Source organism: Acomys minous (genome assembly GCF_964271855.1).
Source record: "Acomys minous genome assembly, chromosome: 8".
Classification (NCBI taxonomy): domain Eukaryota; kingdom Metazoa; phylum Chordata; class Mammalia; order Rodentia; family Muridae; genus Acomys; species Acomys minous.
The window spans coordinates 103215959-103236030 of NC_140489.1; the positions used below are offsets into that span (position 1 = coordinate 103215959).

Below are 20072 nucleotides of genomic sequence, written 5' to 3' on the forward strand. Positions count from 1 at the left end.
AGGGTGGATGGCTGTGTTGAGCTCTCAGCTCCTCTCGATATGGAACTGGGGACAACAAATGCAGTCTGTGGAAGGAAGCGAGGAAGGTGGAAAGCGGCTCATTGCCAGGGACTCCAAGTTTGCTGCACCTGCAAACACTGGCACCTAAGGATGCCACTGCCCAGGGCCTCTCGTGGCCTGGTGTCTTCCTCATGGTCCTGCAGACTACCTGATTCTGTTTGCTTCTGCAGGAGAAGCTGGAGGCAGAGGAGGCACATACAGTCTTACATAGTGTATGGTTAAAGTACAATATAGAGAAGGGAATATAGTTATACACTCTGAGTCAAAAAGTACCATACAATTCCTCTAGTGCTGGAATATGTATGAGTTTGTAGTTTAACCACACATGATATAAGGCTGTGTTGGGTGTGGTGGCGCATGCCTGTAATCCCAGCACTCAGGAAGGCAGAGGCAGGTGGATCTTCATGAGTTCCAGGCCAGCCTGTTCTACAATGAGTCCAAGACAGCCAAGGCCACACAGGAAAACCCTGTCTCAAAAACAAGAAAAAAACCAAAAACAAAAAACAACCCCCCCAAAAGACAGCATGTATCTATTCACTATATAAAAGCAGAAAGCACACAACTAGGCTGCTGAGATGGCTCAGGGTAAAGGCACTTGCCACTAAAACTAACCGCCTCAGTGTCATTTCAGGGACTGGTGGAAGGAGACTGTTGACTCTCTCAAGCCCTCGGACACTTCCATATACACGTCATGGTATATGAGCATGCATGCACACGTGCACACTTCCATATAAACGTCATGGCATATGAGCACGCATGCACACGTACACACTTCCATATACACGTCATGGCATATGAGCATGCATGCACATGTACACACTTCCATATACACGTCATGGTATATGAGCATGCATGCACACGTGCACACTTCCATATACACGTCATGGCATATGAGCACGCATGCACATGTACACACTTCCATATACACGTCAGGCATATGAGCATGCATGCACATGTACACACTTCCATATACACGTCATGGCATATGAGCATGCATGCTCACATACACACATAAAATGTATAAAACATTTTTAAAGGGGCCAGAGAGATGGCTCAGCAGTTAAGAGCACTGACTGTTCTCTCAGAGGATCTAGGTTCGATTCTCAACATCACATGGCAGCTCACAACTCTCTGTAACTCCTGTCTCAGGGGATCACCTGACATGGACACACATGCAGGCAAGACACCAATGTATATATAATACAAAAAACGTTTAAAGCATATTTCTAAATTCTGTCTTTGCTGTAGTACAGTTTAATCATATGCTGTATATTCCTAAGAATGGACTACACCTCACTTTTATTTGCTCTGAACATGCCCAAATCAATCCTTTTGATGTATAAAAATCATTCCTCAAGTGTCTGCTCACTCTGAGCCTACCTTGGCCATGTATCTTCTCTTTCCGTCTTCTGAGTGGTCCCTTTCAGTTTGAGTTGGTTGGACTCTGAGGCCATCTTTTAATTTTAAGTATTTAGGTGCATGTGTTTGTGTGTGTGTACCTGAGAACATGTCTATGTACCAAGTGTGTGTAGGAGCCTGAGGAGCCCAGAGCAGGGCACCGGATCCCGGGAAATTGATTTACAAATGGTTGTGAGCTGCTATGTGGGTGCTGGGAACAGAATCTGAGCCATCTTAATAAGTTTTGTGTTAATCTATATTACTGAGACCACATCTATCTGCTAAATTCACTGATTTCGTTTCAGAGATGCTCACTGATATCTTCTTAAAACTCTGCAATCTCTGTAAATACCACCCCGTGTGTGTGTGTGTGTGTGTGTGTGTGTGTGTGTGTGTGTGTGTGTGTGTATGTGTGTGTGTATGAGTGTTCTGACCAACAGTCCCAATATGCACCAGGCTACACTAGTACCAACTGTCAAACATGAGTGAAGAATCTCTCAGCCTTTGCCTCAGGCACCACCAAACAGGGACAAGCTATGCTGGGCCCTATCTGAATTCTCCATATATGGAAACTGAAAATGGAATTAATTAATATTGCTTTGGAGAACTTATTATATAGCACTAGGTATATAAACAGGGTTAGGATACAGTAATGTCTTAGTGAAATTTGAAATTTAGTGGAAAACGTAGATGAGCTGATTAAACAACTGTCTGAAGAATAAATACAGCATCTTTTCAGTGTCACCAGGGAACTCTAAGCCAGTTTGGTGGTTGAGAGTAATGTAACCTTGTATTGTGAAATAGTCACCCTCTCCCACAATTCCTTTATCCTAGCCCAGTGCCTGGCCATGGTGGTTGCTCAAAAATGTTGCATAACCTACTGTGGTTTGTTAAAATTAGTTTTCATGTAGCAGCCTTCTTTCTTTCTCCTGTATGTTCTGACAGATGAAACTGTCAAGCAAGCAGGTTAAGAAAGCCTACACCTTGACTTAGCCTTAGAACCAAAGGAAAGCTAACCTTTCCTGACCACCTTTCTCCCTGTGCGTGCTGCATCTCAAAGATGAGGGAACTCTGGTGTAGCTGGCCTTCTGTAACAATGGCGACTGACTGAGATCTCATTCTTAACAGTACTTATAGAAGAGTGGGTTATATCCCTACACTGACGGGTACGTTGTGCGACGTGCACATTATAAGCCTTGGGTGACACACTGCTTTCCTCGTACAGCAGCCTCCATGGGAACCTGCGTCTCTTACCAATGCTGTCCTATGAGCTGGACACTAGAAGGCAGCAGCCATTCCAGGAGTTGAATAATGATTACAGTTGCCAGATAAAATACAAACGCTCAGTTAAATTTGATTTTCAGAAAAACAACAAATAGTTTGTAGGGTTTCTTTCCACTGATTACTGGATCTTCAAATGTAACTGGGCATCCTGTATTTTAATTTGTTCAACTTGGCAACTTTAATATTAGTCTAGCCAGGCGGTGGTGGCACACACCTTTAATTCCAGCACTCGGGAGACAGAGTCAGGTGATCTCTGAGTTGGAGGCCAGCCTGGTCTACAGAGTGAGTTCAGGACAAGCCAAGGCTACACCGAGAAACCCTGTCTTGAAAAACCAAAGAGGAAGAAAAAGTAGCTGGAGGTGGTGATGGTGGTGCACGCCTTTAATTCCAGCACTTAGGAGGCAGAGGCAGATGGATCTCTGTGAGCTGGAGGCCAGCCTGGTCTAAAGAGTGAGTTCCAGGACAGCCAAGGTTGCAAGGAAAAAAAAATTAGTCTAGAAAATGTGCAATAATTAAAAAGAAAACAATATGTCAATGTTTGGGGACAGGAGGGTGCTAAAATTGGCAGAGGTTTAGTCAGTGTCAGATTATGTGGCAGAATCCTTTATGGTCACACAAGGCTTAGTGATTTCCTTTCCTCCACACATCAATACATTGAAAATTCTCTTTTTACTGAATTCACATGTGCGCAAACTGACGCAGCTGGTCCTGCCTCCTGGTTTTATCCAATAGAAGAACCAAGGCAGCTGTCTCTACCTCGCTCTCGTTGCAGCAGAACACACTGGAGAGGGTGTAGAACCGGGGGTCCAGGTCGGCAATGGCAGGAGCGGGATTGAACAGCGTTTTCACTGCAAAGGAATGGGAAAGGGGCTCAATAGTCATCATTTAAAAACATAAGCTTAATCTTTTTAGTTCTCTTTTAGGTCAGATGTAAAGTAATGGGTTTTGGTATGGCATTTTCATACCATTTTGACAAGTGTATGCACAGACACTAAGTGAGAGAAATCTGAGGGCCATGTTTTTGCACTCAGCAGGTTAAGCATCTATTAAAGCACAAAGAAAGGCTCAAGATGTCAGTCTTCGCAATAGCCTAGTATCTCTATTTCTTCTGGTTTTTTGTTGTTGTTGTTTTTTTTTCCTTATCACTTCAGCGTCAGGGGCAAGCCTCAGATTGACAACTAACATGATTGTATAGTTTAGGTGAGGGCAATAAGAGCATTAAAGTAGAAGTTGCTGTGTTAGGGCATGTAGGAATTTGGATCGAATGGTGAACATTTTTGTAGGTTTGTAGGTGTATTTATCTGTGGGCCTGGTCCACAAATTCAGATTTCAGGGAAGACAAAAGTGACAGGAAAGGAACAGCAAAGAATTAGAAATTTTCCTAGTAGTAACAGCACATAGAAAACTGGGGTGTAACAGTATACACATTCAATCCCAGCACTCAGGGAGGCAGAGGCAGCTGGACTTCTGTGAGTTTGAGGCCAGCCTGATCTACAAGGTGAGTCTGGGATAGCCATGGCTACACAGAGAAACCCTGTCTTGAAAACCAAAAACTGAAAGAAAAAAAAAAAAGAGAAAGAAAACACTTAGGTATATGTAATATTTTGTGTGCCCATGTATGCTTCCAAAATAGTTTAAACTTACTCATGCCATCACACATGTGCACATGCACAAACACATGCACACACATGCACACATGTACATATGTGCACACACCACACATACAACACACACACACACACACACACACACACACACACACACACACACACACACACACCACCTTCCATTCTTGGTTTCTGGGATCTGTCTGGGAACATAAGACTGAGAAAGGAGGGAGATTTCATTCACAAACTAAGTGCTAGCTTGGACTAGACAACTACAAGGAAAAGATGGACGGGGCGGGAGAGCCAGAGCAGGGAGACTCGAAGCCATCAGTACAGGGCAGAAGTGCTTTTCAGAGGAGATGAGGCCCAGTGCTGATGTCATACTTATACTGTTGCACATGATTAGGCTGAGTCCTAACCAAGAGTCCCCTGGCTTTGATTTTAGGGTTTGATCCTCTTTAAAACAGCAACACATCCTGACCAGGACTCTATCCACAGCAACACATCCAGACCAGGGCTCTATCATCCACAGCAACACATCCAGACCAGGGCTCTATCATCCACAGCAACACATCCAGACCAGGGCGCTATCATCCACAGCAACACATCCAGACCAGGGCTCTATCATCCACAGCAACACATCCAGACCAGGGCTCTATCATCCACAGCAACACATCCAGACCAGGGTGCTATCATCCACAGCAACACATCCAGACCAGGGCTCTATCATCCACAGCAACACATCCAGACCAGGGCTCTGTCATCCACAGCAACACATCCAGACCAGGGCTCTATCATCCACAGCAACACATCCAGACCAGGGCTCTATCATCCACAGCAACACATCCAGACCAGGGCTCTATCCACAGCAACACATCCCTCCAGTACCAATGCACAGTATCTCACAGCAGTTCCTGGTGTGAGATTCTGCAAATTATTTTAAAGGCTTTAGAAATTCCATTTGCAAAATGCTCCTACTTTGTGACAAAACAACTGGGTTGGCTGGATTTCTTTTATCAGCCTGGATCCATAGATTCACATGGCAAACAATGCCACCTGATTAGTCCTAAGTAAAGTCCTTCAGCTGCAGTTCCAGAACAATGGTTACAAATTTGTTCACACAGCAGGAGAGCCTGATCAGACAGATGGAGGGCTTCTAGCCTCCACTTCCAGCCCACTGAACCAGAATCTCTGGGGTACAACGAGGGACCCACACACTCACAGGTTCTCTAGCTGGCTCTCGTAGCTAGCTCAGCAGTGACACATTCTCCCTGTCCTGGGGAGATGCTAATCTGCATATGGCTGATGGACCCCCATTGCTGCTACACTGTGAGTGTGTCCAGCCTGCTCTGACCTTCCTAGGTCTTACTTAGCAGTTAGGTCAGGTGGCAGTCTTGACCAGTATAGACTAACAATAGCACCACACTTTTGCTATTTTAAACTTTACAATGTCCTCCCACATAAATTCTATGTTTTTTTCTCCTCAGATTTTTTTGTACGGGGCACTTGATTGGCTTAAATTAGGAAACACATGTAAAAGCCCTATGTAAACTATAAAGTGTTGTCCAAATATAAAGGATTATTACTGTTATTATGCTGTCCTTTGCACACAGCCTACACCCACGCTTGTCCACCCCTCTTCTGTCTTCTGATAGAGCGTGTAGCCCACCCCCAACCTCTCAGTGGTTTTCTCATGTCTTTAGGGATGAGAGATGTCCACTGTACATGCATGTTCCTCAGGGCCCAGCAGCCAGGTTTTCAGTTTTCTGACCAGCACTGTGGGTGTGGGTGTGGGTGTGGGTGTGTGTGGGGGGGTGAGGGGTGGGAGGTGATCTGGATGACAATGGCTCCATAGGTGCATATGTCCCAGCTGAGGGAACTGACAAGGGGTAGGAGCACTGTTGGAGGAGCTGTGTTTCTGGGGTGGGCTTTGAGGTTTCAAAGCCTCTGCCTCATGCCTCTGTCCAGGATGTGAGCTCTCAGCCATTGCTCCAGCACCACGCCTGCCTGCCTGCTGCCATGGAGCTGGAGAGGCAGCTGAGAATGCTACATCCAGTTCTGTAGGCAACAGGAAGACAGAGCCACTGAGCTTGGCTCCGGCTTCAGAAACCTCAAAGCCCCCCTCAGCAAGACACTTTCTCCAACAAGGCCAGGTCTCCTAAGTCCTTCAAACAGCGCCACTCCCTCATGACAAGGCATTCAAATCTCTGAGCCTATGGGGACATTCTCATTCAAACCACCACGGTTGCTTTGAATCATGGTATTTCATCACAGCAGCAGAAAAGTAACCAATGCAAGCATACTGTTCTCTGATTGCCTCAAGCACTAAATTGAATGCAGTTGCTCATCTAGTGTGATCCTCAGCATTCCTCAGCACTTGAGCACAGGTACCACACCAAGGTGCCAGGAACAAAGATGCCGGATGAAGCCTTCTTAGAGAACTTCCTGTTGGTTCCTCCAGAGACCCAGGATCTAGCAATTCCTCTCCTGTGCTTATCTTCAGAAAGGTGACAAGCTACAGATATGAAGCATGACGATGGTCATGCTACTGCTTATGGGAGAAAGCAAAAGGAATCCTAGACGTCTGTCAAGGAGTTGCTTTAGAGAAGCGCACTGGCTGCTCCACGCTATATCTGCTGGTCCTCGTTTTTCTTGGGCTACATGATACATACTCTAAAGCTGCTAAAAAGAGTAATGCTTTGCCAGAGAACTATTTCTATAATTTATTTACCAAAAAGAAGGCAGTCTTGTGTCAACTCTTCCTTCTAAAAGAAAGCAAAGCATCACTAGAAGTGTATCTGCTTGTAGAGAGGAGGAAGTGTCTGAGCCGTCCGTCACTAACCACACACATGGTTAGTTATAGAGACTGCTGGGAACAAGCCTGGCTGTAGATTCGGTGTTGTACTTCATGAAACGACCTCGTTCTTAAAACATTCATAGTATTTTCTACCAATGGAAAAATGATACTCAGATTAGGATACAAGTGAAACAGCATCAACAAGGTCTGGAAAATCGTGGAAGGTAGATGATGGTATCATGTGGGCTTACTGGGCTATGCTCCCTGTCTCCATATTTGCAGTGTTCCACAGTGAGAACAAATGTTAAATAGAATTACACTGTGTTTTAAGCATCAATGCTGGAATGAGGAACTCTATACACTAACTACCACAAATATTGCATACGATCAAGCAAACCCTGTTTGCCTGTACTTCACTGGGGCAACAATCCTTCCAACCGTCGCTGGTTATGTAAGCGCAGAGTCTGATGTGTGGTTTATAGCACCCAAGCTTAGGGCAGAAGTGAAAATGCTGTAAGGAAATCACTCTTCTTGGCTTCTGCTTCTATAAGTAAACAGAAACCCTTTACCAGGATGGAGAAACATGAGGAACTAGTGGACACAGGTAGTGAAAGAGAAGTACACATTTTTAACAGCCAAGGTGGAAAAGATGATGTCATCCTGGGACCAGGCAATCCGGGAGAATGGCTCGGCGCTGCAGAGAGAGTGACAGCACACAAAAGGAATTATCACCCATTTCCAGGGAGATGCACTAAACTCTTGCACACACCAGTTGCTGACATGGTAAATGTTGACAAGGAGCTATTGGAGCGCGGAGGAGAGCTGGTAGGCTGGGAAACGGGGCAGGAGGTCTTAACACTAACACGGAAGAGAGGATGGCCAATTAGGAATGCACTGAGAAACAGCTCAGAGGAACAGGGGACTAAAGTCACCCCTAAGCAAAGGAGCTGTAGGAGAGTGGGATACCCCAACACTGGCTTGGCTGTCTCTCCACTGAAGGCTCTTTTTTTTTTTTTTTTTTTGAGGACTTGAGCTGTAAAACAGCTCTGAGCTTGGCCCACGTGAGGGACAATGTTATTGCAAAACTCTACATGGCCAGCCAAGAGGTTCAGTTTGCCAAATGGAAAAGGGCTAAAGTGGCATTAAAAGACACTTTGTATCATACCTAGGATTTAATCTTGGCGATCTTACAATCTCAATTATTTATAATTGTTCCTGTAATGTTCCATTTGCTTTGAAATGGAGATACAGACCAGACCCAACACGAATAGTCTCACTAGCAGCAGCCACAGTGCCAGGCAGCTGCAGCGCGCCTACCTAGCTGCACTGTGACCCACTGGGACTGATGCTGTTTCTTTGTTTTGACACTGTTATGCTGTCTCTAAAACCAATGCTTTCATTTGGGGAAAACCGGGCAGAGTTTTGAGACAGCGTGTTCAGGATAGACTTTTTCCTCCGCATTTTAACAGCTGACAGATCACTGTGCTATGTAATGTACAGAATTCAAACGTGCCACTTGTAAGGGGTGAAAGGGACATGTGCTAATGGTCTCAGACGATAAAGAAGCACAGTGTTGCCTCAAGGGCAGCAGGTCACTAGGGGTGCCTGCTGGGTTCTGTGATCAGTCCATGGTGACGTCAGCATTCCCAGCCCATTCCTCCTGTTGGACAGCAGAGTCACAGGGTCGGAAGAGGCAGCCAACTCTCTTCACTGAGGCTCCCTATTTGCTAAGGGATTCATTCCAAAGTCAAATCTATTCATGATCCCTAACGAGTGCTCTCCTTTCATTCTTCCAGTCTTGTCTCACTTGGACTGAAGATGCACTAAACACACACACTCACATAAACACACACTCACACCCACCCTTGCACACTGACATAACCACTCATACACTCACACAAACACACAAACACACACATAGACACAAACACACGCACACTCATACACACACACACGCTCACACAAACATACATACTCACACAAACACACCCAGATACACTCATACAAACAGATGCTCACACAAATACACACATACACAAATACATACTCACACAAACACATATGGATATATACACTCACACAAACACAAATTCATACACACACTCACACAAACACACACTCACACAAACGCATACAGATATATACACTCAAACACACACATTCACACAAACACAAACTCACACATATGCTCGCACAAACACACACTTATACAAACACACTCTCACAAACACACTCTCACAGACACACACTCATATAACACACAAACACATTCATACACACTCACACGCACAAACACACACCCCCCACAACACACACAAACACACATGCACGCGCGCGCACACACACACACACACACACACACACACACACACACACACACACACAGCCAACAACCTCAGTGCATCTGGCTGGCATTTACGAATAGGGTCCAGCTGACAGGTCTAGAGACAGCTGCATGCCTGGAGGCATTCTAGGTGGAAGTGAGTGGGTGTGTACCCACCGCTAAGCTCGAGCTATGGTGCCTTTGCTTCTTGGACAGTAAAATCCCTGAGTGCTTCCACATGCCAGAGAGTTTTGTAGTGTGTGTATTGGACTGTCTGGAGATGCTCTTCTCAAATGCTCAGTTCCTCAACATCAGGGCCAGGTGGCACTGTCTAAAGTGTGCACTTGCAGACAACATTTCTGTGTTGAGTCTGAAATCCTGTTGTGCATTCTCATTAGAAGTGGGATGTCAGTTGGGCATGGTGGTGCACGCCTTTAATCCCAGCACTTGGGAGGCAGAGGCAGGCGGATCGCTGTGAGTTCAAGTCCAGCCTGGTCTACAGAGTGAGTCCAGGACAGCCAGGGCTATACAGAGAAACCCTGTCTGGAAAAACAAACAAACCAACCAACCAACCAACCAACCAACCAGCCAACCAACCAACCAACCAACTAACCGAATAAACAAACAGAAACAAGTGGGATGTTGACTGAGCTTTAACTCCCGGAGTCTCAGCTCCTTCCTTCTCAACCTATGTAGCTGAAGATGACTTTGAACTTCTGATCTTCCTTCCCCAGTCTCCCAAGTGTTAGGATTCCCACCGTGCTCAGCTTATAGGGTTTCCTAGGATCAAACTTTTTAAAAAGAACTTTCAAGCTGTAAACTATCAACTGCATATAAGCAGAAGCTGTTAGCACTCCCAGTCTTATTAGAGCAGCTGGCCTATCTTGGTTTGGTTCTCCACAGATTCAGTTACCCATGACCAACATCAACAAGCCCCAAAATAGTAAATGGAAAAAAAATCTCAGACATTATAGGTCACAGTTATAAACTTCACACCATTCTGAGCCATGCCATCGTGGTCTCCCCGCCTTGGGATGTCAATCATCTTGCCATCCTGCATGTGTGACTGTTATTGCTAGCAACATAGCTGCACTGTTCAGGTATCGAGTGCTTGTGTTCAAGGTGCCCTTATTTTATCTCACAGTGGCTCCACAGTGCAAGAGTAGTGAGGCTGGGATTCATTTATACCAGCACTTTGACTTTCAGTGAAAAAGTCAGTTTTTAACTAACAAAAAACTGTATGCTGAGGTGGCTAAGATCTGTTTTAGGAACAAATACACCAATAAAACGGGGAGAGAGGAAGATAAAATAGTGCCAGTTTTGACACTGTACCTTAAGATGTGAAAGTTAGGGCTACACTATGTGCTGAGAGCTCACATGATGCCAGGTCATTAAAGCAGCTCAGCATCTGCAGAGGGTTCTCAACTGATATGATCTACAGATTAGATACGATAACTATGCAGAAAAGAACATGCAGAATTAATGCTGAGGTACAGTGGATCTTCTTAAAAATATGAACTGGGCAAGCGGGCTTGGCGGGGAACACCGGTAACCCATGCTCGTGGGAGATAAGTCAGGAGGACCAGACATTCAAGGCCAACACAGGACCTTGTTTCAAAACGAAACAAAACACACAGACAAAAAGTTAAAGTAAGCTATGTGGCCAGCTATGAACATCACCCACCCCTCTCCTTGATGCCACAAGCCCCTCAGCCCCTAAAGGGGAAGCGCTGAGTGGCAAGGGACAAAGGAAACATTTCTGGACCCCACCGGAGTGACAGCCTGAGGTCAGTCAGGCTGGCTATGTGTCAGAGTGACTCTAGCATTCCCTGTGGAAGGTTAGGGTCTCACCTGTGCTGGCTGTCCCATCCTCCACAAGCTGGCCAGGCTGCCGGGAACTAGAGGGACAGAGGAAAACAGTGCTGTCTGAGAGCAAGGGACAGTAGGAAAGACCTGACACGAGAAGACACTGTACAAAGACAGGAGAAGAGCAGCGTGTACACAGGATTCACTGCTTGCTTAGAATAAGTACAAGACAGACTTGCTTTTTGCTTTTTGAGATGGGATCTCATGTTAGCCCAGGCTGGTCTTGAACTTTCTATATAGTTGAGGATGATCTGAACTTAAATTTTTTTTTTCAAAAATCATATTTTTTTTCTGCTTGAATCTCACTCAGAAGTGGAAATAAAATAGACATCTGAAGTAGATGGAGGAAGGGAGCTGGGTGGGAGAGGGTGGGGTCAGGTGTGGAGAGAGCTGATGGGGGGAGGACCAAGAGAGAATGGAAATTGGTGGGGGGGTGGGCATCTCTGGGACAGGGGACGCTCCTGGGAGTCTATGGGGGTGACCCTTGCACAGACTCCTAGCAGTAGGGGGTTAAGGAGTCTGAAGTCACCACCTTCTGTAGCTAGGTGGGACTTCCAGTGGAGGGACAGGGACACCAGCCCACCCACAGAACCTTCAATCGAAAATTTGTTTTACCTACAAGAAACGTAAGGTTAAAGATGGCACAGAGATTGAGGGAATGGCAAAACAATGATTGGTCCAACTTCAGACCCACCCCATGGGAGACAGGCAGCTCCTGTTACTATTAATGACACTCTGCTATGCTTGCAGACAGTAGCCTAGCATAACTGTCCTCTGAGAGGCTCCACCCGCAGAGTTTTATGGAACAGTAGGAGAAAGGATAGAGTGATGCTGAGAGGTCAAGGACTCCAGACCTACACAGTCAACTAACCTGGGCCCACAGGGGCTCAAAGAGCCTCAACCATCAACCAAGGAGCAAGCATGGGCTGGACCCAGGCCCCCTACACATCTGTAGCATATGTGCAGCTCGGTCAGCATGTGGATCCCCTAATGGTGGGAGCACGGGCTGTCTGTGACTCTTTTGCCTGCTTTTAGATCCCTTTTCCCTACTTGGGCTGTCTTGCCTGACCTCAGCGGGAGAGGATGCGCTTAGTCCTACTGTGACTTGAGGGGTCAAGGTGGGTTGGTATACCTTGGGGTCCTCCCCTTCCCTGAAAAGGAGAGGTGGGAATGTGGGGGTGGGTGGGAGGGGCATATGAGGGTGGGGCTGGGAGGAGAGGAGGGAGGGGGTTGGGTGTAAGGTGATTAAAAAACCCAACCCCCCATCACATTTACTCATTTATTGTGTATGCATGTGTCTCTGGGTATGTTTGCGTGCACACTCCTGTAGCAGAGCACATGTGGAGCTCAGAGGACAGCTGTGGGAGGTATAGCGTTCTTTCCTTCTACTGTGTTGGTCCTGGAGATGGAACTCAAATGGGCTTGGCCCTAAATATCGTTATCTTCTGAGTTAAGTCATCTCACTGACCTGCCCTTGAACTTGTGAGCCTCCTGCCACCACCTCCCAAGTTCTGGGATGACAGGTGTGCACCCTGACACTTGGTTTATGTGGCACCAGCGGTGGTTTGCACGTGCTAGGTAAGCCCTGTACCAGCTTGGCTCCAGAATGCTCACCACGAGCATTGGACTCATATGTGACACTGTGAGAAAATGGAACCAAATGAATTTTGGCTTTGAATCCTTTCTGACAGCTTTGAGTCCATTAAAAATACAGTAAATGTCAGTGAGAATTTGCCACAGTATATTGTTTTGCCAAAAGGAAAATTTGTTAAATCAGTATAAACACCCTAAAATTCTCTACAAAATTATTTCCAAGATTTATTTTCCTTAAAGAAGAACGGGACTGATTATTTACTGTGGGGGAGGATGTGTGCACTTGCCATGGCACACAGGTAGAGGTCTGCTGACAGTTTACACGAGTTGGCTTTCCCCTCCATCATGCATTTCCCAGGTGTTAATCTCAGGTGTCAGGCTTAGTGGCAAGTGTCTATACCCATTAAGCCATCCTGCCAGCCCTCAGTGACTTATTTTCCAGTTAGAACATGAAATATTTTAGGAGAAATCATGTACATAAAGCACACATACAAACCCAGATGTACCACACACAATATACTCTGTCGCCTATGTTCATGCCACCCAAGGTCCCTGTACATACTCTACTGTTTTCCCTTCTTCTCCTCCTCCTCTTCCTCCTCCTCCTTCCTCCTCTTCTTCCCCTTCTCCCTCTCCCTCCTTCTCCCTCTTCCTTTTCCCCCTTCCCCTCCTCCTCCTTCTGTTTTTTTTTTTTTTTTTTTTTTAAGACAGGGTTTCTCTTGTAGCCCTGGCTATCCTGTGCTAGATTCGCTTTGCAGACCAGGCTGGCCTCACAGGGATCCGCCTGCCTCTGCCTCCCGAGTGCTGGGATCCTAGCAACAGGAGACACTGGCAGTGGGAACCATCCCCCTGCTTCGGTTGTTACCTTGTTGCATGTTTCAGAGGCTCAGGGGCTCCTTAGGTCTGTTAATTAGACTCCAGCGTTCATATTCAGGGATAGCAGATATGCTACTCATGTTATTTTTACCCTGTTTGTGAGTTTTTCTAGCATTATCAAGAACTACAAGCCGGGGAATCTCACAGATGGAGAGGAACGAATATTTTACTACAAAGTAATGCTTCACTCAACTTGAAAGGTTACCTTGAGTTAAGACAGTGAGAAACGCCCTGGCAGGCTGTAAAGTTACCTCCACTGCTGCGCGCCATTGTCAGAGCTTCCAGAGAAGTTGCTGGGCTGACTTCTAGCTGGCAGATCATTACTTTGGCTCTGCTAATGACACTGGCTGCCTCCTTCAAGTCTTCAGTATTCAAAAGCAGATTTGCTCCAGCCACTATGACGATGATATTCTGGCCTATAAAGAAATTCTACATATTTATACCAAACCAAGCAAAGCCAAGCAGGGATATGCTGCATGCAAAACCATCCTACAGACTGTGTTAGAAGAATTCATCTGAGCATTTCCAGGACATTCGGGTTTAGTTATTGTGTTCCAACTGTACTTTTTGGGCAACATTTCTGTAAGATTCATAACATTCGGATTGTTTTTCTTTCTAAAGGAGTCTTGCTATGTTTTCCAGGCTGGCCTTGAGCATCTTCTCATGAGCTCCTCCTGCCTCACCTGCCCGGGTAGGTGGGACTATGGGCACACATCACTATTCCTGACTTACTATGAGCACGGAACTATTTCATATGGGTTTATCTTGTGTATGTGTGAATGTGTGCATGCATGTGGGTGCATGATACCCTGGGCATGCATGTGGAGGTCACAGGACTCAATTCTTTCCTCCTACCATGTGGGTTTCAGGAATGGAACTCAAAACTCCAGGGCTCTACCTGCTGGACCATCTCTCCAGCCCAATTATTATGATCATACCGAATGACATTTTAAGGATATTTCATATCCTTATTCATATACACAAAGAATAATAGCTGAGAGATGATGCCTAACATACGTTTACAATGTCTTTATGTGAGATGGCTAATATATACATATGGTAAGGACTGTGAATTCTAAATGATGGACACCATAACTGTATATGAGCAGTTCATGTGTGTGCATGCCCTTCCCTAAAGGGATAGTGGTAGCACAGGCACATTCTTTATATCTAAAAGGCAGAAAATATATGGGATAGATAGTCTCTTACTTTATTTGGCCTATAGTGTAGAGATCAAACAAAAGAAAACACAACTAAGGATTTGATTCACTCTCATAACCTGCACCACTCCCTGCCATTCTTGTAAGTACTCATACAGGAGGGGAGAATTCAGCAGATATTCTCCCCCCCCCCCTCTCTCTCTCTCTCTGTGTGTGTGTGTGTGTGTGTGTGTGTGTGTGTGTGTGTGTGCTGAGTATGTGGGGAAGGCAGAGAATAAATTTAGATGTTGTTCTTCATGAACCAATTACCTTAAAAACATATTTTCTTTTGAGACAGGGTTTTTTAACTGGCCTGGAACTTAGACTAAGGTACTCAGCCGGGGATCCCCAGGGAGCGTCCTGTTTTTGCCACCTCAGAGTTGGGATCGCAAGCACATGCTTTCATGCTCTGCTGCCCTCTGTCTCTGTCTCCCTCCCTCCCTCCTTCTCTTCTCTTTTCTTTTTTTTTGTTCGGGACAGGGTTTCTCTGTGTAGCCTTGACTGTCCTTGACTCACTTTGGAGACCAGGCTGGCCTCGAACTCTTATTGATCCTGCTGCCTCTGCCTCCCGAGTGCTGGGATTAAAGGTGTGCGCCACCACGCCCATCTCTCTCTCCCTCTCCCCCTCCTCCTCCTTGACCTCCTCCTCCTCGTTCTGGGGATTGAACACAGTTCTTCCAAAGCACTGTGGTGACTGAACCATCTCTTTAGGCCCTGGAAAATGAAATCTTAAGAGGTGTGCTGTCCAGCATTGGATTCCCAATAGTACATGTGGCATTGACATTTGAACTACTGCTAGTCTGAATTAAGATGCATTTTAAATTTAATACAAATCACTATTTAAAAAAAGAGTTACTTATTTTGTTTTTACATGCATTGGCGGGTTTCCTGCATGTATGTCTGTGTGAGGGTGCTAGATCCCCTGGGACTGGGGTTAGAGACAGTTGTAAACTGTCATGTTGGTGCTGGGAATTGAACCTGGGTTCTCTGGAAGAGCAGTCAGTGCTCTTAACTGCTGAGCTATTTCTCCAGCCCTCATTTCAGTATTTTTAGACATACATTTACTTATGTACTTTCTATCTGTTTATTCATATATTGCACGGGTGGGGCATGTGTGTGCTACAGCACGCATGTGGAGGTCAGAGCAACTTGTGGACTCGGCTCTCTCCTTCTAACACGTGGGGTTGGCATCCAGCTCCTGTTGGCAGGCTTGGCAGCAGGCATCTTAAGGCAGCTGAGCCATCTCTCTGGCCTCACTAATTTTTAAAAAACATACTGAAACGTTTTAATTTTAAAATAAATTTAACTACATGTCGAAATGATAATATTTTGGCTATATTAGGAAAATGTATATTGTCATAATTCAATTTACCTATTTCCCCTTCCCTTTTAAAACTGGGCAATTTAAAACTGCATGTGGCTTGCATTTTCCTTCTATTGGCCAGGACAGCTCTGATGGAATGAGTCGCAGCAGGCACTTTTTAGTGCTTCAGGCTGCTTGTGCACATCTTGTATAGACATGACCTCGAATTACCCCTCCACACAGAACAAATCCTGGCCTATCATCTTACCACATGTGTGTTTGTTGGCCATGAGGAAAACTTAATAAAGTGGGGAGGGTTCCGCACAAACCCAACCTCAGCCCTGGAAAAATGCAAAGAGCCCACTGGCTGAAAGACGGCGGCGTCTCTCCTTCCTTTCCCCAGCAGTGACCTCACTCTCTCTGTTGGAGTTGACTGGAGCATAACGTAATAAACATTTCTGCACGGGCTTTGGCGGCTGAACAACAAGCCTAAGACCAAAGTTGTCCACAAACAAAGTACCCACGGCCATGTGGCTAGCTCAGCCATGCCTTCCATCTAACTCCCCAGAACAGCACGCATCACTGGCTGGCTCTTCCCCCTTCATGTGAAGGAGCAGATTGTTCCGTGTCTCTGTATCTATTACTCCTTTTACACAGCCTCACTCTGTAGCCCAGGCTGGCCTTGAGCTCCTTTTACACAGCCTCACTCTGTAGCCCAGGCTGGCCTTGAGCTCTTTTTACACAGCCTCGCTCTGTAGCCCAGGCTGGCCTTGAGCTCTTTTTACACAGCCTCACTCTGTAGCCCAGGCTGGCCTTGAGCTTTTTTTACACAGCCTCACTCTGTAGCCCAGGCTGGCCTTGAGCTCCTTGCCGCCCTGCTGTTTGAGCCCCTTGAGTGCTGCGATCACAGACTTGTGCTGCCAAGGTCCTGCACGATCTATACTCCAGGATGTGGCCTTACTATAAACCAGGTAAGGCTTACCATAACAGGCATTTAATATATAATATTAACTTTTTGCATTGAAGATGAAGATTTTTGGTTTACAGGAAAGGAAGAAGGAAAAACTGAAGTCATTCCTAGAACACAACATGAGGTTTAAGATCAGAAATGACCTGTTTTTGGCAGTAATCATTACTGATGACATATCCGAATATAATAAATGCTACATTATATTATTATGTCATCAATAGTGATATATAATTAATGATAATATATGATTAACAATGATTTGTGATTAACAATCATAAGTTTTCATTCTATGGTCAGAATGAAAACTTAATCTGGTGTCTTTACTACTGCAGGTTTAGAATGGCTGAAGTTGAGTTTAAAGTGCTGTGTCGTCTATTCAACACGATCATGCAGAAGCACACTGTAAGAGGCCAAGTGCCTGCCTCGCATGCACAGACCCCAGGCGTGGTCCTAAGTACTGAGTGAGGAAGCACACCTGTGGTCACAGGGCCTGAACGGGGTAGCAGGACTGTTAGAAGTTCAAGGCCATCCTGGAATGCATGAGACTTTAATCTCAAAGCAGACAAACATATAAACCGCAACAGAAGCAAACAAATTGCAAGCCTGAAGTCCTAGCATTCAGAAGGCTGGACAGGACTATCACTGAGCTCAGAGCTAGCCTGGGCTACAAACAACTCCCCTCATGAAAAAGTTTATATGTAGTTGGTATATTAGGTGGAAAATCATTAAAAATTATGTGGAAATACTGAACGAGCAAGTCTTGAGATGAAAAAATTTACATGTTTTACATTGCATGCCTTTCTGGGTATCATGAGGAAGTTTCATGCCTTCTGATTCTGTCTCGCCTGTGATGTCATGTCACACTACCTGCGCATTCACAGGTCGTCACTTAGATAGCCATCTTGATTATCAGATGGACTGTTTAGATCCTGCAGTTCTTGTGTTCATTTTATAACCTCTACTCAGTAGCCTCGTGCTATGTCAGAACGCCTCCATCACTCACCTGCCTCGATCTTGTCATGTAGGGGCCTTGTCATCTCGCATCATCACAAGAATGATGAGTACAGTATAAGAGATCTTTTGAGATGGAGTCCATTAATATAATATTTCTTACACTGTATTGTTATGATCATTGTTTTGTTATTACTCATAAATATCTTACAGTCTCTAATTTGTAAACTAAACTTTATCATAGGGTTATGTATATAAGAAAAAAGCAGTGTATAGAGAGATTGGGACTACTGGCCATCTTAAAATGTATTCTTTATGGAGAAGGGAGAACCACTGTACACATCAAAGACTTATTGTAACAGATGCCAACATGGCCCACAGAATGTACTAGATTCTATCCTACATACTTCAGAGATGCCTGGTCTTTCTGAGTATTGACCTTAATTTAAAATAGAATAAATCAATGTAGATATTTTCACACTTGGAACAGTTGGTAGTTTATGAACTCTCAACTTGAAAGTAGTTCCTATTTGGTTTTGTGTTTTGAGACTGGGTCTTACTTGCTTTGGCTGTCTTGGAACTCTCTACGTAGACCAGGCTGGCTTTGCACTCACAGCAATCCATCACCATGCCTAGCCGAAATTACTGTTTTTTATTATTTGTTTGTTTGCTTGTTTGTTTTTTGTTTTGGTTTTTCAGGAGAGGGTTTCTCTGGGTAGCCTTGGCTGTCCTCTCTTTGTAGACCAGGCTGGTCTCGAACTCACAGAGATCTGCCTGCCTCTGCCTCCCAAGTGCTGGGATTAAAGGCGTGCGCCACCACCGCTTGGCTTGAAGTTATTGTTTTTCAAGGAAAATGTTTTAACTATGGCAAAGCCTCATGGTAGGACTGTGTACATTGACTTTTGAGGTTTGATTGCTACTTAAAGAGCAGACAAAATTGAATACTAATGATAAGTTAGAAGTAATTACTTGTTGCCATTTGCTCAGTAAATAATCTACAAATGTGATTCATCAAACTTTGCTTTGTGCCCATTTACAGTTATTTACTTAGTGGAAGGGTAAGGGAAATGACAGTAAGTACACACACACATCAGTTCTGAGCTCCCGGGACAGGTTGACAGGACATAGATTGTATTTGGAAGCATCTACAGATGATCAAGGAGGGGAATATAACTTAAGGGAAACGTTTTTCTTTGGATTGGAAAAGCCACACCTCAGGTCTTGGAGCAGTGGGTGTGGTAAGAGGCCAGCAGGATGCAGGTGAAATTGTTGCTTCCAGGTGTTAGCTTGAGGCGGTGACAACTCACATGTGGAGCACATACCTTCACTATTGACAATTATAGAGGCAGTTCCTGTAGCAGCATCTCCGGTCTGATATGTAAATTCTAAAGAAAACGAAAACCACAATCGCTTAATACAGCCTGGCATGGATAATTTATTTTAACAGTTTCAATGTGACACTAATTCTTGGAAAAACTTTTTAACCTTTAGCCATCTGGAATGAGTTAAAGAAATAAGTAATTAGTGCTAATTTATACCCATCACCTATACGGTGAGGAAAACGGGCATCTTTACATTTAGTGGCACCTTCTCTTTGCATTAGTAACAATCCATTAAGCTACCCACACTTTTTACTCCTTAAAATTATTCATAGTTGTACACATATGCATTTTCAGAACAACATATTTCTTTTCTTCCCTGTAAAAAAAATGACAGACTTGAGATAAAAAACAAAAGGTTAAACATATAAAATGAACTTGTTTGATTTTCTTCATTTTCATAGGCTTTGCGTTTCATCTAGAACTGCGGTCTGGCATGGAAACAGATGTTGACTCGGAAGCCCTG

The 20072-nt window shown here is 44.9% G+C and overlaps 1 protein-coding gene across 3 annotated transcripts in view; it reads right to left on the bottom strand.

The window, feature by feature from the left end:
* The window catches only part of RBKS (ribokinase), an 80640-nt gene that overhangs the window by 30060 nt on the left and 30508 nt on the right, over nt 1–20072 (bottom strand). For 2 of the 3 annotated variants that reach the window (XM_084792768.1, XM_084792769.1), the window contains exons 4-6: nt 19550–19612; nt 14056–14220; nt 3499–3590 (exon numbers count right to left, since the gene is read on the bottom strand). In XM_084792768.1, the coding sequence (XP_084648894.1) occupies nt 3499–3590; nt 14056–14220; nt 19550–19612 (320 nt within the window). The remainder of the gene's footprint in view (nt 1–3498; nt 3591–14055; nt 14221–19549; nt 19613–20072) is intronic. The other variant, XM_084792770.1, reaches the window with a different exon arrangement.